Source organism: Staurois parvus, unplaced genomic scaffold, assembly GCF_062004578.1.
Source record: "Staurois parvus isolate SC_StPar_1 unplaced genomic scaffold, SC_StPar_1.0 ptg000226l, whole genome shotgun sequence".
Taxonomy (NCBI): domain Eukaryota; kingdom Metazoa; phylum Chordata; class Amphibia; order Anura; family Ranidae; genus Staurois; species Staurois parvus.
Genome location: NW_028318022.1, coordinates 425,001 through 444,877, shown reverse-complemented (window position 1 = coordinate 444,877; position 19,877 = coordinate 425,001). Strand labels below are relative to the sequence as shown.

The window sequence follows — 19,877 nt, the reverse complement described above, 5'->3', positions numbered from 1 at the left end:
GCAGCTACGTGGAGATGGTCTAGGATAGGATTTAATACCATATTGAAGTCCCCCAGTCATATGGCAGGTACTGTGCCATGAAAAGAAAGCCCTCACTGACCACCGCAAAATTATAAGGGGGTGGGATAGTGTAAGCCAGGAATAGGCAAGGGTACCGATACAGAGTCACGTACATAATGATGTATTTGCCATGTGGGTCTGAGCCAAGCAACATCAGTTCCAATTGTACCGTTTAGGTCACTAAAACTGAAACACCACAGGAATACGTGGGTGTGCTTGGCATGATAGACCCAGTCTATCCATGGGCGCTTCAAAGCATTGCGGGCTTCAGATGCCCACAGCCATCATGGCGCCTGCCTGCTTCCGAGATCAAGGTAAAGATTACATATTTAAAACAAATTAGAAGGCTATAACTTACAACTTTATCCAACTGTTAATGTTCTCCAAAAGGCAATACTGGGTCAACTTTTAAAAAAAATAAATTTCTTCTGGGGACTGGAACTCCGCTTTAATTTTATCTTGAATCCTGCAGACGTTCCAAGTGAGAAACTTTACAGGAACCATATGGCTAAGATAAACATGGGCCTAAGGAGAACCAATAGTGCAACCGCCATGTCTGAGACATCGTAAACAGCATCCAGTACTTAGGAAACAAGGATTAGTGTAGTGCATATGTACTGCATTAGCAATGTACCATGAATATAGACATATGCAAACTGTGAATAACATACATAGAAACATATATACCGGTAAAACCCATTTCCCCCACCCTGCCCTCCACCTTTCCAGCATGGTTGGGGCATAAAACCCATAACAATCAACCAAAAAACATAGTCTTATGGGGACAAACACTTGGAGTGGTGACCGAATAGCAAGACACATGGTGTGTCAGCCAGCTTGGGGTAGGTCGTAGAGAAAGCCGGCTGGGTTCTTGAGCATACTCTCAGTGATGAAAACTATGTAAAATCAAACCCCTTGTTGGAGAAAAAGGAGGGGCTCCACTCTGTTCTCAGGTTTTGGATATCTGGAAGTAAGGGTGTAAGGATATTCAGGGGGTAAGAGTACTGAGGTGTCTAAGTCATCAGAACAGGCTGGCAGGTTCCGGTACCGAAAAGAAAATGTGGTATCAAAAGAAAGAAAAAAAAAAGAGGAAAAAAAGGAGGGAGGGGGAATAATGGAAAAGCAAAAGAGGAATGCAATGAAATCCTCAGCACTCATATCAGGCGGTATAAAAATGCCAATGAGATGTACGAGAGGGAGATTCCAGAGGGGGATATCCGAAAAGAAGAATCTCCTATTAGCCAACTGGTATGGTGGAGATCTTACTCACAACCTCCACGAGTGGACGATAGGATCAGTCAGGGTGACTGCGGTTAGGTTGATCGAGTCAGGCCAAGGTCATCTCCGGAACTTTAAGGAAATGCACCCAATCTTCACCGACCGCCTGAAGGCAGGTTGGGAACAGCATGGCATATTTAGATGTTTAATGAGAAGGCACCATTCAGGACCTCAGCCGAAAAGTCCAGTGCTGTCCAGTGCTGTGCACGAGAGCAGTGGCTCTCTTCCACCTCACAGGGCAGATTGATAGTAGGAGTCGTTGGCTCCTGTTGCTGTCATCAAGGTGAAGCCTTGCTGTCTTTATTAATGAACACAGGCAGTGGGGCTTGGGAGCGAGCCTGCATGGGTACCCCCCTTAGCAAATGGCTTTCTATGGAGGTACTTGGCAGGGGGGAGGAGCCAGGAGTGCCAGCAGGGAAACTCAGAAGAGAAGGATTGGGGCTGCTCTGCACAGAACAGGTAAATACAACATGTTTGTAATTAAAATAAAAATATACAGGTTTAGAATCACTTTCACTGTATTCTATACCAGGATGTATCGGAACACTTCAGAACTGGCAATTTGACCACAGACTGAACTCCAGGCACCATATAATAGATATGTGCTGTATAACAGAGAAAAGAGTAAAAGTATACACAGTTTGCGTTTGTTCCAGACACAGAGAAAACGTATAAATGTGTGGCCTAATTATAGAAAGGCACTAGAAGGTGCATTAGAACTGCTGGGAGATGAAGTTCTGCACCCGTGTATTTTTGGTGATTGGGACTGCTGAGACTTCCTTATTAGCTGTGAGTAGCTAACTGGACACCTAGACGCCTCCTCCTTTATGGACCTTTTGCTGCCTGTGACCTGTGCGGACCCAAAGCTATGGCCAGACTGCAGAGGACTACCTTATCCTTTACTTTGAGCCCAGAAAATGCTTTGTCCGTCCTCCCCTCCATTGCCCTACAAGGGCCTAGTCAACTGAATTACCGGTATCACTTCATGGACCATGGGAAGCATCCTGTTTTGTGAAGAGTGCAGTGACCCCTTGCTTTGTCCTATTATCACCCCTGTGATTTTCCCTGCTGCAGTGTATCGCTGCCAATGTGATTCTGCTGATCTGTCATTGTTGCACCGGATCACTGTCACTGGACTCTGGACTTACCCCTTTATCTGTACCATATTGCAGCCTTTGTCATCCTTGTTCCTGGATGTTCAATACGGCTGTCCAGCATCTCCCTGAACCTAATCCCAGCTCCACCTTATTGCTTCTGTTCACAATATGGACTTAACCTTTGCCTAGAGTAGTAATAAATCCTCAGTTTTCTAAACCTCTTAAAGGATAAGTTTGTCTTTTGTAGCATGTTACTGTTGGATTGCACCCTGATGTGACAGCTAGCGGGGATCTTCTCTCTCTCTAATAGCTGTCACAAAAAAAAAAAAAAAATACTTCCACCTGGCCGCATCACTCATTCACAGTGTTCTCTGAATGAGAAACTACACGTCCCAACAGCGGTTGACAGCTTGTAGTTCTCCGTGAACTACTATGGCACTTTGTGGTAATTCATTCTGTCTTCCTGTCAGTAAGTATTGACTTGCTCATATGAGGGAGCAGATACACTGACAGCTCTACAGGTGACCTGCATGGCATCAGCAATCTGCTGATCGCTAGTGCAATGCTTTACAGGCTCCTACAACAAAAAATAATAAATGCATTTTTTTTTTACTTGCAAAAACTGTGCATTTATTATTTTTTGTTGAAAGGTGAACTTGTCTTTTAAGAACCTTCTAAACAAAAACCCCCATGCCAAGGGTCCTAAACCACCTTCAATATCCATGCGTGTTCTTTTTTTGTCTACACATTCGGCACTGTCCTCTTGGGGAACAATGAGGTATTCTCATGGAAGTCCTTGCAAACTGTCATGTAGGAGTCATAGTGTAAATAAAATAGTTTATAGAATAGATTTAAGTTGGCCATACATTACACAATTTTCTTGTTTACTTTCCTTTAGATTTACTTTCAAATATGTAGTGCAAGGACCTGCCTGATTGCATAAAAATTGAAAGTGTTTAGGTTTGACCTCATATTCTATGGTTTTGGAAAATTGTACAAATAAATTGTGTAATATATGGCCAGCTTTAGTGGCATAATTTAATTTCAGTGGTAAAGGAATATACTATTTCCTTTTTACCTTTTACATTTAGTAGAAACCTTTAATTTACAGTATATGTTATGGCTGTGTGCACTTAGGTAGAAAACAGGACTATAAAAAATGTAAGCTGCACTCCAAAACTCAGCTCTTCTTTCTGTATTTAATAATTTTCCACAAAAAAACTGCATGCAAAAACATCTCAACTCAAACGTAACCTTCCTTGACATGTTTCATCACTGCTGGCTTGCTCACAAGGATAAACAAAGTCAAATATGTTTACCAAAGTACCTCCACACTGCAGAACTCTAGATTTACACTTCATGGTCAATCTATGTCTGTTGCAGCATTTAGAGCCTGAGTATGTAGTTTGTATTGGGGTAGAGCAGGTGGAGACAGAGGGATGAGACTTGCATGCATACAGATGAACTAAACCCATTACGGTGAGGAAATTAAGAAAACAGAAGTTTAGGTCTATATTCAAGGCAAGACAACTTTATGAATGACTTTATATGTACATTTATGTTATTACTGCTTACTTAAACTAATTTGTGTGCTCAATATATACAAGCAGGCCCAGACTAGCCATCAGGCTCAGTTGGCATTTGCCTGGTGGGCTAAGCTAGCCCAGGGCTGGAATAGCAGACATAGGGGTCTCACAGACTTGCCTACCCTTCGTGGTGACTGCTGCCTGTGGATGGGAAGTGACGGGGAGCACAGCAATGTCAGATACTCAGAGAGACGGCGGAGGAGGACACTGCAATTCCTACCTTGGCTGGCAGTAAGGGGCCCCATGAGTGGTGGTTGCAGACCACTTCGGGCTCCAGAGTTACCAAGCTGCAGACATCCACATGGACCCTACCCCATAGGGGGACACAGGACCTATCATTGGCTTTGTCCAGGGTGGGGGTAGCATCTAACAGTCCAGCGCAGGAAAGCTACACAGGGGGAGGTGGCTCTTAGTCCTCCTCACAGATGTCTTTTAATCCATGTCCATGTGCTTATTGACAGAGGTATGTCCCTCTGGTGAAAATTGAGGGTCCCTCTGACACAGGTTACCATTAGCAGGCAGCATTTTACACACAGAGTGTTGATCCTTGGCTCCTGCTGCAAAAACCTGGTCTTCCTATCCCATCCCAATCTCACAGTGTACTGTGGAGTATTGTGAAGTCCACAATAGTAAATGTCCCCAGACCCTATGAGGGGGGGGGGGTGTGTATGTTTGTTTCCCCCCCTCCCATCCACTCAATAAGTTGTCTTTTTTAACTCCTCCCCTCCCCCCGACACAGTATAAAGTGCCTGGGCCTATTTTTTGTCCCAGTCCAGGCCTGTATTCAAGCAATATTGGCTTTAATAAAAATAGTTAAAAAAAAAAATTCCTATAGGTAACATTTTAATTTGCCCAAATTGTCGGGAAATGTGTTACTCACAAATGGAGGTTGGTTGCTTCTTGCTGGTAGCAGTGGGTGGCTGATGGAGCCTCTTTCTTGTGAACCTTCTAGAGAATCTGTTGTGGATGCACTCACTTTGACAGGATGTCCATTTGACTGACTTTGCTGGAGAGCTCGTGTTGAGAGTCTAACATTAAATTTTGGAGGAGGCTGAGCAGGTGGTACAGGTTTGATATGTAATGGAATTGGTTTCTCCTGGATGTCCCTCTGTGGTTTTGTTAACTCTTGAATTCTTTGAGGTGTTCCAAGAGCTTGACCCACTTGAAAATATGGATGCCTGAGTGCCTACCAGTGAAAAATATAGCAGGGAATGTATATATTGTAAAATACATTTAAAAAAGCCAAGCGTATTTAAGAGGTGCAACCCACATAGCCACAAGTAAGTAAGCATGAGGTTGATCTTGAATATACGCTTTACAATTAAATTTTAAATACACATGAAAAAAACAGCTTGATGTTAAAGAAAATCTATGGTCACAGCATACACCGATTTTATGACAACAGCATTTTACCAGCACTAAAAATGATATAAGCTTACTTGAAAATCGTTTCATATTATGAGTGCTGCCTGTCTCCTCCTCCTCTATTTACTTTCTTTTTCTTAGACAACATATCCCATAGTACATTGCTGCCTGCCAGCAATAATTCCTGTACTAAATTCACCTCCTGAAAGCACCTCTGTAGTTCAAAAGACAGGCTCTGAGAAATGTGTGACACAGTAGTGCCTGCTCACAGGGCATAGTGAATATGTGTCACAGAATTAAAGGGATGAAATGTGTGGGAAGCTTCAGAAAGCATGTTTACAAACTTCAATATGTGAAATTCAAGGTGGAAATTAATATATGATTTTACATTTTAGCCATAGATACACCTTAACCACTTCAATATGGGCACTTTTACCCCCTTCCTGCCCAGGCCATTTTTCAGGTTTCAGCTCTCTCACACTATGAATGACAATTGCGCGGTCATACAACATTGTACCCAAAATAAAATTGTATCATTTTCTTCACACAACTAGAGATTTCTTTTGGTGATATTTAATCACCACTGGGGTTTTCATTTTTTGCTAAATAAAAAAAGACCGAAAATTTTGAAAAAAAAAAACAAAACACGTTTTTCTTTGTTTGTGTTATAAAAGTTTGCAAATAAATAATTGTTCTTCATAAATGTAGGCCAAGATGAATTGTGCTACATGTCTTTGGTGAAAATAACCCAAATTAGGATGTATTTTTTAGTTTGTAGGAAAGTTATAGAGTTCACAAACTATGGTATAGATCTGAATATTGATCAATCTAATTAATCAATCTAATTGTCAATCTAATTGTCAAGTACTGACAGCCAATCTAATTTCTTGAGGTCCAAGAATATCAGAACAGTACAGATATCCTCCAAATGAACCCTTTTTGCAGAGTAGACAGTCCGACGTACTTCATAAGAGGCATGGGGAGTTTTTTGAAGTTGTATTTTTTTTGTCATAATTTTACGGAAAATGAAAAAATTTAAAAAATGATTTGCTATTTTTTTTTTTTTACATACTGTCACCAGTGCAGTTTTTTTTTATTTTTTTTATGATTTTTAATTTATTACATTTTTTTATATTTTTTTTCATATTTCAGTATGACCAAAGTAGTACAATGTTACTACAGTAACATTGTACTACTTTGGGGAAGTGATCAGTATTTTTTTTTTTTTTTTTACACAATTTGCTTATAGCAAAGAATTACTTTGCTATAAGCAAGCATTTACCTGAATGACATAAATTTATTCAGGGTTTTTTTTTTTTTTTGTGCTTAGCTGTGATTTGGTCTTGGCTAAATCACATGACACAGCTGGGCTGTGATTGGCACAGCTTGTGCATGTGATCACTGTGACCATTCACAGCTAGCCACACTAGTATACAATGGATACATGAATGAAGCCATCCATTGTATACAACTGTCATGTGACCTGCTGTGATTGGTAACAGCAGGTCACCTGGTACCGGCAACGGGGCCGGTACTCAGATCTGTCATCGGCCGTGTCCGAGGTACACGGCCAGTGACAGATCGCGCCACTGCGTGGCTCTGCAGGCGCGCAAACTGCACATGCCCGAAAGGACGCCATATGGCGTCCACCCGAAAAGGTGAGGGTTTTTGCCGGCTGCCATTCGGCCATAACTGTTGTTATGAATAGAGACATGTTTCTAGCTTCAATTATACATGGACATAGAAATAAGTCATAGTTGTTCATTACCAACACAGGTTCTGCTTTCCCTTTTGCAGTGCTACACAATGGTTACGTTTTACTGCTCATTCTTACAATGCAAGTCTAAGGCAGGCCACAAATGGCGCAATTTTCTTTCCTGCAACCATGGGGTGCAGGAAAGAAAATCTCTAGATTCCCCTGTTAACACAGCCTAGTGGGGGGGGGGGGGGGGGAGTTCCGTCTTTACCGGGAGAACACAGTGATTACTACTAGTGGCTATAGCTGCTGGCAGTAATTGTATGCTAGAAATCCAACATGCTGGTTGTCCACAAGTCAACTGATGGATCGACTTGGGTATAATCGGCCTGAACCAGCCAAGATTCAAGCCATCTATGGGTGGCTTAAGCTGCCTGGTTAAAAACAATTCACTTTCTATGTGGCCAACATCTTATCTCAGCAGCTGTTAAAATGTATGTAAATCCCAACAAGGATCTTCTTTTTTTTGCTCCCTTACAATATGAATACTGGTAGATATTAAAAATGTACTTTAAAGAACTGGTTTGCTTTCTCTTTAATGCTGTGCCGTAATACTACATTTCATTAGCAATGAGCACTGCATGTGAGGTCTATGACTATCAGTCTCTGTCCCAAGAAAAACTAGAGACCTGCAACTGGGGAGGAGAACAATCTAGGAGGACAATCCAGAAAAGGCAGTGATTTCTCAGTTTTCCTGGAAATTCCCTTTTACTGGGAATATTACAACATATTTACAATATATATTTAATACTAATAACTCAAGTTAACTAGTCTACAATCACTTACAGTACCCACCTTGCTAGCTGTTGGCCGTTTTTTAGGGTCCCACTGAAGCATATCTCGCATAACCTGGATTCCATCACTACTTGCATTAGGAATTAATGATTTTAGGTTATTAGGAACACACTGGGGCCAACGAAAATTCATTGCAGTGGCAAGCTGGTAGCCTTCAGGCCAGTCAGTCTGAGTAAGAAAATGATAGCATCAGAACATCAAAGTAAAATAATATTACAATAATAGAAGAGAGTAATAAAATAAACCTTTCTGAACCCGAATGGCAGTACAGGCTACAGCACCACAATGAAGGCACTGAAACTATACTTAGATGCCCTACCCAGCATTCTGAGTGCCCTAGATTCAGAAGTATTCTAACATGTAAATTTCTACCTGTCCTGACAAGTGTCAAAAGCTCATCTGACTCTTCTTACCACATGTATGTTCCCTTAGGCCCAAGAGTATAAGTGGTTCCTTTGCCCAAAGGGTAGGTGTGTTCTTGATACTACCAGAATGTGTTGAAATATGCATGTTCTGGAACCCCAGTATTTGGGGGCCCGTTATGTTGGAAAGGAAAAATAATACATTTTTTTCTTACCTGTAAAATCCGTTTCTCGGAGTACATCACGGGACAAAATGCAGGCTGTGCATGACTATGTGGGTAATATGCCACCTATAGGTAAATGGACACTGGCTGACCATTCAGAGAGGAGGTCCTCCCCTATATAACCCCCCCCCTACACAGGAAGTACTTCAGTTTGTGTAGCAAGCAATAGAATTCCAGAAAGGAAGGGAGGGACCTCTGTATCCCATGATGTACTCCAAGAAATAGATTTTACAGGTATGTATAAAAAGTCCAGTTATCTTTATCATGCATCACAGGACAAAAAACAGGCTATTCATGACTATGTGGGATGTCCTAAAGCAATAAAAAAATTTGAGAGGAGGGTGACACCATGAAAGCCACCATCAATCCCTCAGGACCTACTCAGCCATCCGTAAACACTGCAGCCAAAAGGTAGAATCTTCCGCGGCTCTGACATCCACCTGATAGAACCTTGTGAATGTGTGAACCAAAGACCATGTAGCAGCCTTGCAAACCTGAGCCACTGACGCCTGAAGGTAGATTGCCCAAGATGCCCCCATATTCCTGGTAGAGTGGGCCTTTACTCGAAAGGGTGGGACCTTACCTTTCAAACCATAGGCTTGCATGACCAGTTGGCGGATCCAATGAGAAAGTCTCCTTGGATGCCCCACCTGTCCCTTCCTAGGTTACTCCGGCAACACAAACAGAGCATCTGACCTCTTGACCTGTGCCGTCACCTTCAAGAAGACCCTTACAGCGCGAACCACATCCAAGGTATGCAGAGATCTTTTTCTTGCTGACTGAGGCCCAGGAAAGAATGAAGGCAGAACGATGTCCTGATTGAGATGTAAACTAGAAACCACCTTTGGTAAAAAGGTCGGTTGAGATCGCAACACCACCTTATCTTGATGCAAAACCAGAACAGCAGGACCAGGGGAATCTCCCTGATAGGTTTAATTGGTGTTTTTTGCAAAACCTCCAAAACCAAGTTTAGGTCCCAAAGACACAGAGGTAACCTAACAGGAGGTGCAATATGCATTACTCCTTGTACAAAAGGTGTGACCCAAAGAGTAAGACACAATGGGCCTCTTGAAAAAAACAGCTAAAGCTGAAAGCCCTTAATGGTACCAACAGCCAAGTTCTCCAACCATGACTGAAGAAAGGACAGAATCCTACCAATCACATATTTTTATGGGTGCCATTTCTGGACCTCACAACAGGAAATGTAAGCCTTCCAAGTTCTATAATAAATGTTCCCAGAGGCTACCTTTCTAGCGCTCAACATAATGAAGACGACAGAATCCGATACTCCCCTATTCCTCAGGATCTGGGTCTCAATAGCCATGCCATCAAAATTTAGCAACCATGAAGCTGGGTGCTATATAGTTCCTTGAGACAGCAGGTATGGCTGACATGGCAGGGACCACAGCCCATCCACTGCCATCTTCAACATGTCCGTGTACCAGGCCCTCCTGGGCCAGATCAGGGCAATCAGCATCACCAGAAAAGACTCCCGAATCCTGTATAACACGTGGCAGCAACTGAATCTGAGGAAAAGCATAAAATCAGTGAAAACTGGTTCCAAGGAAGCACCAATGCATCTATCTCTGCCGCTCGAGGGTCCCTTACTCTGGATACAAAAAGACCAACCTTGTTGTTGAACCTGGATGCCAATAGATCTATATCCAGGCAACCCCATCGCCGGTAGACTACCTTAAAAAACCTCGAGATGCAAAGCCCATTTCCCTGGAATCAACTGCCGGCGACTGAGATAATCTGCTTGCCAATTTTCCACCCCCGGAATGAACACTGCTGACAAACTTGGAAAAGATCTCTCTGCTTAGGTCAGAATGTAATTCGCCTCCTTCTGAGCCCCTTGACTCCTGGTATCGCCCTGGTGGTTGATGTATGCCACTGCTGTGGCATTGTCAGACTGAATCCTTACAGGCCAACCCTGAAGCCTGGATGTCCAATACCTTAGAGTGAGCCTCACTGCCCGGAGCTCAAGAACATTGATCCTCTCCCATGGAAGCCACATTCCCTGAACTGTGGCCTCCTCCAGGACAGCCCCTCAACCTGAGAAGCTGGCATCAGTGGTTACCAATTTTCACACCACCGGCTGAAAGGATCTCCCCCTCTCCAAATTGTAAGTCATCAACCACCAATTCAGGCTTCGCATTACCTCGGGAGAGAGAGACATACGCTAATCCGGTGCCAGAACCTTCTTGTTCCAAACAGTCAGAATGTTCCTTTGCAGAGGTCTGGAGTGGAATTGGGCATAGAGAATTGCCTCCATCTTCCCCAGGAACCTCATACAGAGACAAATTGAAGGATACCTCTTGGCCCTTAAACTGCAAACTTTGTTCCTCAGAGCGCAACGTTTCCCTGGAGGCAGAAATACCTTTGCCTGAATTGTGTCTAGGACCATCCCAAAATACCACAGGCTATGTACTGGCTCCAGGGCCAACGTCTCGAAGTTGAGCACCAAGCCCAGCTGTTCCAGGATCTGCATCGTCAGAACCACATCCTGCTTCAGCCCTAGAACCGACCGACCTCTGAGCAACAGGTCATCTTGATAACCTATGACCGATACCCCCTGAGTTCTGAGCAGCCCCAACACCGGCGCAAGAATTTTTTTGAAAACTCTGGGAGCCATAGCCAGCCCAAATGGTACTGCTATGAACTGGTAATGCAAAGCCCCTAATGTAAACCGGAGACATTTTTGGTGAGGAATGAATAGAAGCACATGTAGGTATGTGTCCTTGATGTCTATGGACGCTAAAAATCTAAAAATTAATCTTCCTGTAAAGAGGCCACTACTGACCGAACTGATTCCATATGAAAAGACCGGACATTTAGAAACTGATTCAGACCCTTGAGGTCCAAAATGGGCCTTATATCCCTATTTGGCTTTGTGAACTGTAAACAGGTTTGAATAAAACCTCTGAAACCTTTTGTCTGCTGGAACCTCCGTGATCACCCCTGACACAATAGGGGATCGTGTGCCTGTAAAAGCTCTTCTCTTCATTCATCGGTACATTTGATAGAAACCAGAGAGGGGGGGGGGTTGGGATACCAGAAACTCTAGTCTGTACCCCAGAGAAATTGTGGAATTGACCCACTTGTCTTGGATTAGAGCCCTCCAGGCAGCTACAAAATTCAAACCCCCCCCCCCCCTACCCGTACGATTGGGGGCGCCCCTTCAGGAGGCAGACTTTGGATCTGCCTTGAATTACTTTTGCACCCAGGGCCTCCTCAGGTTCTGATTCTGAGATCTACTCCTGGAGGCTGGGACCTGTGTGCTAAATAGCTAAATTGGATCCTTAGGAGCATCAACTGCAAAACAAAAGTACATGGAACATCCTCCAAATCCTCGGCTGAGTATTCCCCTGCACTGATGGTCTTCCAAGCAGTCATTTGACATGGTCAGAAAAGTCTCTGGTAAATGCCAATAGCTATCATTGCTGGCTGTGTGACAGAACCTGCCAGACTCCAGTTTCTTATCCACTGGATCCTTAGAAACCTGGACATTATCCACAGGACACGTTAAAGGCTTATTCAAGGATGAAACAGCTGCATCCACTACAGGCATAACCAACTTCTTAACAAACTTCTCTTCCATGGGGTACAAACAAGAAAACCTCTTTAGTGGAACAAAAACCCTGACTGCGTGATCCCAGTCAGAATACATAATTTACCAGAAGAGGATACACTGGAAATGCCTGAGTACTCTGTGGAGGCTTCAAAGAGCCCAGAGAAGAATAAGTAACCTCAGAGGTTTCTATCGGAGGCAGCCTGAATCCAGATCGTACCATATCAGTGAGGTCCTGGACTAAACATCTCTGAGATTGGGAGGCAGAGACCACCTGTTTCTCCTCAGGCTGTGAACCTTCAGACAGAGACTATACTGCCTGAACTCCCTCCAGTTGTTCTTCATTCTCAGGTTCCACCCATTCCTGCTCCAGGATTGGTGGTTCTAGTGCCGGGGATCTCTCCCACTTCTTAGTCCTGTGAGAAACAGACACAATCATCCCTGCAATCTTACCCTCTAAACCCACTAAGGCTGAAGCAAGATCATCCTTGGTTACATATGCTGAGGCAGATGCCCCAGTAGTAATCACAATGCCAGCGCAGTGGCTCAGATTGCCCATTCACTTCTGCACTCTTAGGAGAGGATACTACAGCAGACATTTGGCTAGGTTTCTCAGGACCTAGCGGTGCTACATTAGTGCCCCTCCCTGCTGTGTCTCCCCCACTCCGCTTTCTGGAAGACATTACTTCAGTTAGCGTAAATACCTATGCACCTCCAATAGTAAAACACAGACCACAATATACAGCTATGCAAGTAGTGTGCTGAAGAAAACACTCAGTGCAAATTGCTGACCTCACGGGCCACCAAAAGGCAGCTCCTGAATGATTGGCCAACGTTCCTTAACCCTCAGAGGAATACTCATGTGCCCCACTAAATAGCCTGATCTGTGTCCCGGCCACAGAAATCCACCAGTGGCATTAGCCCACGTGTGCCCAGGCCTCCTGACAGATAAACATGGGCGATTTCTGTTTCCAGCCACTACTGATCATGCGTGCGCACCCTGCTGTGTACGTGTCCCGCAATCCTAGGGACAAAGAACGCTCCCTCTAGTGGCCCCAAATAGAACCAACAGGCAAGCATGTTCCAGGTTTAATGTTGTGACCACTCCCCCTGGTGGCAAATTTGGCCAATTGCACCAAACAATACTTTTCCGTCCAAATTTGAGCTTTGTTTTTCCCTTTCAGAAAGAAAAAAAAGAGATAGCTTACCAGTCCCGCCACAGGTCCCTGACTTCCACCAGGCACTAAACTTCACCCATCATGGTGGGCATTGTCATACAGAAGGCCTGGTCCCCATAATGTGGGGCCATTGTTTCAAAACCGTATAGCACCCTGCTGGAAAGCAACTTGGTCAAATTTAAAACTGCACAGGGATTCATCTCCGCGGGGTCCAGCGCCATAAGGCTGCATTACAGGCAAAACTCCAAGGATTCTTCTCCTTATCCTAGCAAGGCTCGTGTACCATCCATTCTTGCTCACAGCTTTCCAAAAGGATCCGATTAAAGTCCATGATTCTCGAAGGAACAGTACTAGACCTTAGGTATGCTCCAGGAGCACAAGCAAAAATAGAAAGATTCTTAAGCTATAAACCACCTTGGCTAGGCAGGAAGTGTTTACTTCTTATACAGTACATGTTTAAAAGGAGAAAAGTACAGCCAAAGCTCGTTTGGCTGTACTTCTGTGGATCACAGGAGTGCAGTTTGTTCTACACTTCTGTGACCTAATGTCAGCCGACAGCAGGGTCAAGGCTGGGGAAAGATCCCGGCTCTAAAGTTGGCATCCATCCAGATGTCTAGACTGGTACCTGGCTCAGCCACTCAGTGAGCTACTGAGAGCATGAGCTAACCGCTCACACCCCTTCACAGCCCAGTGCCCCAGTGAGCGCTGGGGGGAGCAGAGCAGAGAGCGGTGACTAACACTGGGGAGAGCAGAGAGTGGTGACTAACAGTCACTACTTTCTGCTCAGAGCGGCAAGGAGAACTGAGTGATCAGAGATGTCTGACCGCTCACTTCTCACTCTTAGAGTCAGCAGGGGACAGATGCAGCATCGGATCAATGCTGCATCCACCTGGCTAAGTATGATTAAAAAAAAAAAATCTATTCCCATACTTCTCTTTTAAAATGTACATAGTTGAAGTTAGTGACCTACAATAATACAAAACCAGGTCATACCTTTTTAGGTGTCCCTAGAACCTGGCAAATCTTGAATATTGTATCTATTTCACTGGAGCCTGGGAAGAGAGGTCGTAAAGTATAAACTTCAGCCATGATGCAGCCAACAGCCCAGACATCGATGGGAGAGTTATAATTTGTAGATCTAAGTAGCACTTCAGGAGCTCGGTACCTGTAAATATAGCACAATAGCACCATCAGTGTATCTTATATTTGTGCACTTCTATCAGAGGTAAAGACTGTTTGTATCTTGCTAAACTAGGATTACCATCTAGTTGACACATAATCGGTATAAGGGGGTCTTGATCTCGTCTCTCGTGCTAGTCCAAAGTCTGCTATTTTAACAAGCTCTGGACCCATGCAAAGAAGGTTTTCAGGTTTTAGGTCTCTGTGAAAGAACCCTGTAAACAACATTAATATTAGTGAATGTGAACAGTTCACAATATGTGCAATAACGATGTGTTATTTAATATCGTATATAAAATGTTTGTTTATAAAGCACTTTCAAAGGCTTTTGTATGACAGTCTAAACAAGTCTGAAATCCAGATGCTCTGTGATGCAGAAGCCTCACGCAGTAAATAAAAAAAAACAGAGTTAGAGCTACACAGCCCATGAGATGTGTAGCTCCTCCCGCAAAAGACTGGAAACACATTGCCACTATAGGATTTAAAAGGCAGTCCTCCCGGCATCCACGTTAGTATAACAGAGAACTGTAGACCAAAACTGCAAAACATCACAAGATACCATTATAGAACAAAAGTGCAGGAAGTCGGCTGTCCTGGAAGACTACTGGAAATAGAGTTACTGGTAAGTCTAACTCTGGTCCCCCCCCCCCAGTCGTCTTTCAAAAAAGTCCATGAGATGATAACCGAGAACTTACCATTTTAGGGAGGGACCACTTCTTGGAGGACCTTATGCCCAAAAGCCTGATCCTAATTAATTAATATGCCCAACTGGTAATGGTGAATGAAAGTGGAAAAAGAAGACCAGGTTGCAGCCTTACGGATTTGTACTGGGGTGGCACCATCTCTTCAACCATGATGCTGCAATGCTTTTGTGGAATGTGCATTAACCCATGTAGGAGGGTCTTCTATGCACTTGTAGGAGTCCAAAATAGCCTGTCTAATCCACCTTGCCAAAGTAAGCTTTGAAGCTTGTTGAATTTTTTCTACTTCCTGCAAAGAGCAGGAAGAGAGCCTGCGAAGAACAAATATGTTTGGTTGCTTCTAAGTAGGATATTAAGCATCTTCTTACATCTAAAACCCTGTTGTCATTAGCAGAATCCTTGCGAAAAAGTAGGTAGAACAACAACTTTAGCCTGCTGTGAAAAGACAAGGATAGTGAAGAAAAGGTTTTCCAACCAACAGTGCTTGAAGCTCAATAATTTGGCGAACAGAAGTGATATCAAAAGCACTTTTTTCAAGGTGAGGCTCTTAAGAGTGGACTCTAAAACAGGCTCAAAATGGGATTTACAGTACTTATAACCCTTAAGACTAGGGATAGGTCCCAACTTGGGCAACTTCTGGTCTTAGCCGGTTTCTTCCTTGGTGGCTCGAAACAAACCTCACAATAAGAGAATCTTCCTGTAATAACAGCTGCAACTTGAATCTTTAAAGTGGTTGTAAACTCTTACATATACCCAGTGAAGTGACAGGTAATACACAGAGATGAAACAAATCCTCCTACATACAGTTAGGTCCATATATATTTGGACACAGGCACAATTTTAGTTTTTTTTTTCAGGTATTTACCAAAACATATTCAAGCTATAGTTATATAATGGTTATGGGCTGAAAGTGCACACTCTGGGGTTTAATTTGAGGGTATGTACATCCAAATTGGAGGAAGGGTTCAGGAATTACAGCTCTTAAGAGTAGCCATCCTTCCTTTTTTCAAGGGATCAAAAGTAATTGGACAATTGAATCAAAAGCTGTTTCATGGCCAGGTGTGGGCTATCCCTTTGTTATTTCTTCATCAATTAAGCAGATAAAAGGTCTGGAGTTGATTCTAAGTGTGGCATTTGCATTTGAAATCTGTTGCTGTGAACCAACATCATGCATTCAAAGAAACTGTCCATGCAATAAAACAAGCCATTGTAAGATTTCAAAAACAAAACAAATCCATGAGAGAGATAGCAGCAACATTAGGAGTGGCCAAATCAAAGGTTTGGTACATTCTGAGCAAAGAACGCATTGGTGAGCTCAGCAACATAACAAGGCATGGACGTCCACGGAAGACAACAGTGGCAGATGATCATAGGATCCTCGCTATGGTAAAGAAAACCCACAACAACCAGACAGGTGAAGAACACTCTCCAGGAGGTGGGTGTATCATTGTCAAAGTCTACAATCAAGAGAAGACTTCATAAGAGCAAATACAGAGGGTTCACCACAAGCTGCAAACCATTCATAAGCCTGAAGAATAGAAAAGGCTAGTTTCGACTTTGCAAAAAAAAAAAATCTAAAAAAGCAAGACCAGTTCTGGAAAAGCATTCTTTGGATGGATGAAAGATTAATTTGTACCAGAATGATGGGAAGAAAAAAGTGTTGAGAAGGCTTGGAACAGCTCATGATCCAAAGTACACAATGTCATCTGTAAAACATGGTGGAGGCAGTGCGATGGCATAGGCATGCATGGCTTCCAGTGGCACTGGGTCATTGATGTTTATTGATGTGACAGAAGACAGAAGCAGTCGGATGAATTCTTCAGTGTTTAGAGATATACTGTCAGCCAACATTCAGCCAAATACAGCAAAGTTGATCGAACGTCGCTTCACAGTACAGATGGACAATGATCCAAAACACACTGCAAAAGCAACTCAGGAGCTTTTGAAGGAAAAGAAGTGGAATATTCTGCAATGGCCAAGTCAATCACCTGATCTCAACCCAATTGAGCATGCATTTCACTTGCTGAAGGCAAAACTAAAGGCAGAAAGACCCACAAACAAAGAACAACTAAAGACAGCTGCAGTTAGAGCCTGGCAAAGCATCAGAAAAGAGGAAACCCAGTCTTTGGTAATGTCCATGGGTTCCAGACTTCAGGCAGTCACTGCCAGTAAAGGATTCTCAACAAAATATTAAAAATAAAAATTTTATTTATGATTATATTAATATGTCCAATTACTTTTGGTCCCTTGAAAAACGGGGGGGGGGGGGCTATTCTTAAGAGCTGTAATTCCTAAACCCTTCCTCCAATTTGGATGTACATACCCTCAAATTAAACCTGAAAGTATGCACTTTCAGCCCATATCCATTATATAACTATAGCTTGAATATGTTTTGGTAAATACCTGAAAAAAAACTAGAATTTTGCCTGTGTCCAAATATATATGGACCTAACTGTAAGTTGTACCTGTCTATCTGCAGTCTTCACTTCTTTACAGTACAGTAATACCTCGGTTTAAGAATTTAATTAATTCTGCAGGACTTTTCTTATAGCGAAAAATTCTTAAACCGAAACGCCGTTTCCCATAGGAATGCACTGGAAACCAATTAATCTGTTCTGGAGATCAGAAAAAAGTAAACACTAATAAATACCGCATAAGTTATTTTATCAAGTCATGCAGCATTTTAGTAGTGACAACCATGTGTTAATATTTCAACTGTCAGCGGGGTTCCCCACTGACAGCTGAATGTAAAAGAATTGCCGGCAATTAAAAAAATAATTTAAAAAACTGCGTGGCGTCCCCCTTCCTATCCATACCAAGCCCTTCGTGTCTGGTATGGATTTTGAGGGGAACTCCCACGCCAAAATTTAAAAACAAAATGGTGTGGGGGCCCTCCCCAAAATCCATACCAGACCCTTTTCAGAGCATGCAGCCTGGCGGGTCAGGAAAGGGGGGGGGGGGGGGGCAACCAATGTTTCTTTTTAGTTTCGTTTAGAAACAACATTTTTGTTAACTTTGGGGAAAGTGACAGCTAATTCTGTGAGCTATAGTGAAGAAAAAAAAAAAAAAAGAGCCAGCAATTGCATTTAAAAATCAGCACTGACATACACTTCGTATTGCGAAAAAAATTCATACAAAATTTGTAAACTGAGGCATTATTTTCAGTGGATTTTCATTTGTAAACCGAAAATTACTTTAACCGAGGCGTTCTTAAACCGAGGTATTACTGTACGTTCATTCAAAGTACTTGTTGGAGAGCTGAAGTTACACTCTGCAGAATTAAGAGAGAAGAGTTCTGAGAGCTGATTGGAGGAAACAGACACCCTCCCATCCACACAACTCACAGGAACAGGACTGAGGCTATCAATCTGCTAATGCTTCCTTCCCCTTTTTTCTCTTGGTGTCAGGAAAACTTGTCAGAAGTGACTCATGCTGATAGAGGAACAAAGCAGCAGACAGAAATGACACTTAGCTCTCTTAATTGAGACATGTACACAATATAGACGGATATGCTTTGTTCAAATTTCATGTTTGAGGTTTACAACCACTTTAAAAAAGGTGCTAGGGGCTAATCCCTGGTCTGCCCTATCTTACATGAATTCCAAAACTATAGGTACGGTATATCATAAAAAAAACCAAACAAAAAAAAACCTAATTTGCTTTTATCCAGGACTTGAATCTATTCCAGATTTTTCCATAAATGGCTCTGGTGAATGGTTTATGACTGTCAACTGGAGTATTAATCACTCTGTCCGAAATTCCCTGTTTGGCAACAGCTGGAGGACCGCCAGTTTGACACCCATGCTTTAGGATGTCCTCCTCAGAACCTTCAACTTGTGAACATAAAGATGAAGATCTTGCCCTGAAGAAACTAGATCCTCTATGAGAGGAAGAACCCAAGGGGGGAAATCCCCTAGAGTGAGGAAGCATGAACCATGCTCACTTCGGCCAAAAAAGGGTATGAGAATAAGACTTGTTTCTTTGTGCAGGAACTTTTAGAGGACTTGAGTTAGGTGGGAACGCATAACAAAGGCCATGGATTCTGCAATACGTCCACTCCCAAGGATTCCCCTTCTCGACTCATGGAAAAGTAGAGATATGTCTTGGCATCCCTTCTGGCAGCAAACAGACTTACTATGGGCTGACCTAAATTATCTACTAGATCCTGAAAGATGCTCTAAACTAAAGACATTAAAGTCGGACTCTGGTTTCCTCCCTGACAGATGAGGCTACTGTGGTTATATTGAAGATGCTAACCTCTGATGACCTCCTGGAAAACCTGTATCGCTTTGCCTACTGCACAGAGCTCTGTGGCACCTGTAGGTAATGAATTTAAATGGGCTATCTCCACAGTAGAGCTGCCTCTAAAGTCAGCCATAGGTTGATTGAATCTTGGCCGGTTCAGCAGGGACCAGCCGAGATTCGATTCCTCTATGGGCAGGCTGGTTGTACCCAAGGCATTCCTTTGACAGACTTGGGTACAACCAGGTAATCTGATTTTTTTGCATGCCTTTACTGCTGGTAGCTATAGTCGCTAGCAGTAATCATTGGATTCTGCCGACCAGGACTGTGTTGATGGGGATTTACTTTCCTTCCACCAGCGGAGGAAGGAAAGAACATGGCATAATGCATGGGCTGCAGTAGTGTGCGTTGACACTCTTTGTAGCCTTGGTACTTGAATCAGTAACTTATGATCCACTAGCTTGCCGATCTTTTTGAAACTCT

General features: G+C 43.1%; 1 protein-coding gene across 1 annotated transcript in view; it reads right to left on the bottom strand.

The window, feature by feature from the left end:
• CILK1 (ciliogenesis associated kinase 1) overlaps positions 1-19,877 on the bottom strand; it is a 72,619-nt gene that overhangs the window by 29,023 nt on the left and 23,719 nt on the right. Inside the window, exons 6-9 of the mRNA XM_089679509.1 lie at positions 14,534-14,666; positions 14,266-14,437; positions 7,938-8,105; positions 4,902-5,207 (exon numbers count right to left, since the gene is read on the bottom strand). Of these exons, the coding sequence (XP_089535635.1) occupies positions 4,902-5,207; positions 7,938-8,105; positions 14,266-14,437; positions 14,534-14,666 (779 nt within the window). The remainder of the gene's footprint in view (positions 1-4,901; positions 5,208-7,937; positions 8,106-14,265; positions 14,438-14,533; positions 14,667-19,877) is intronic.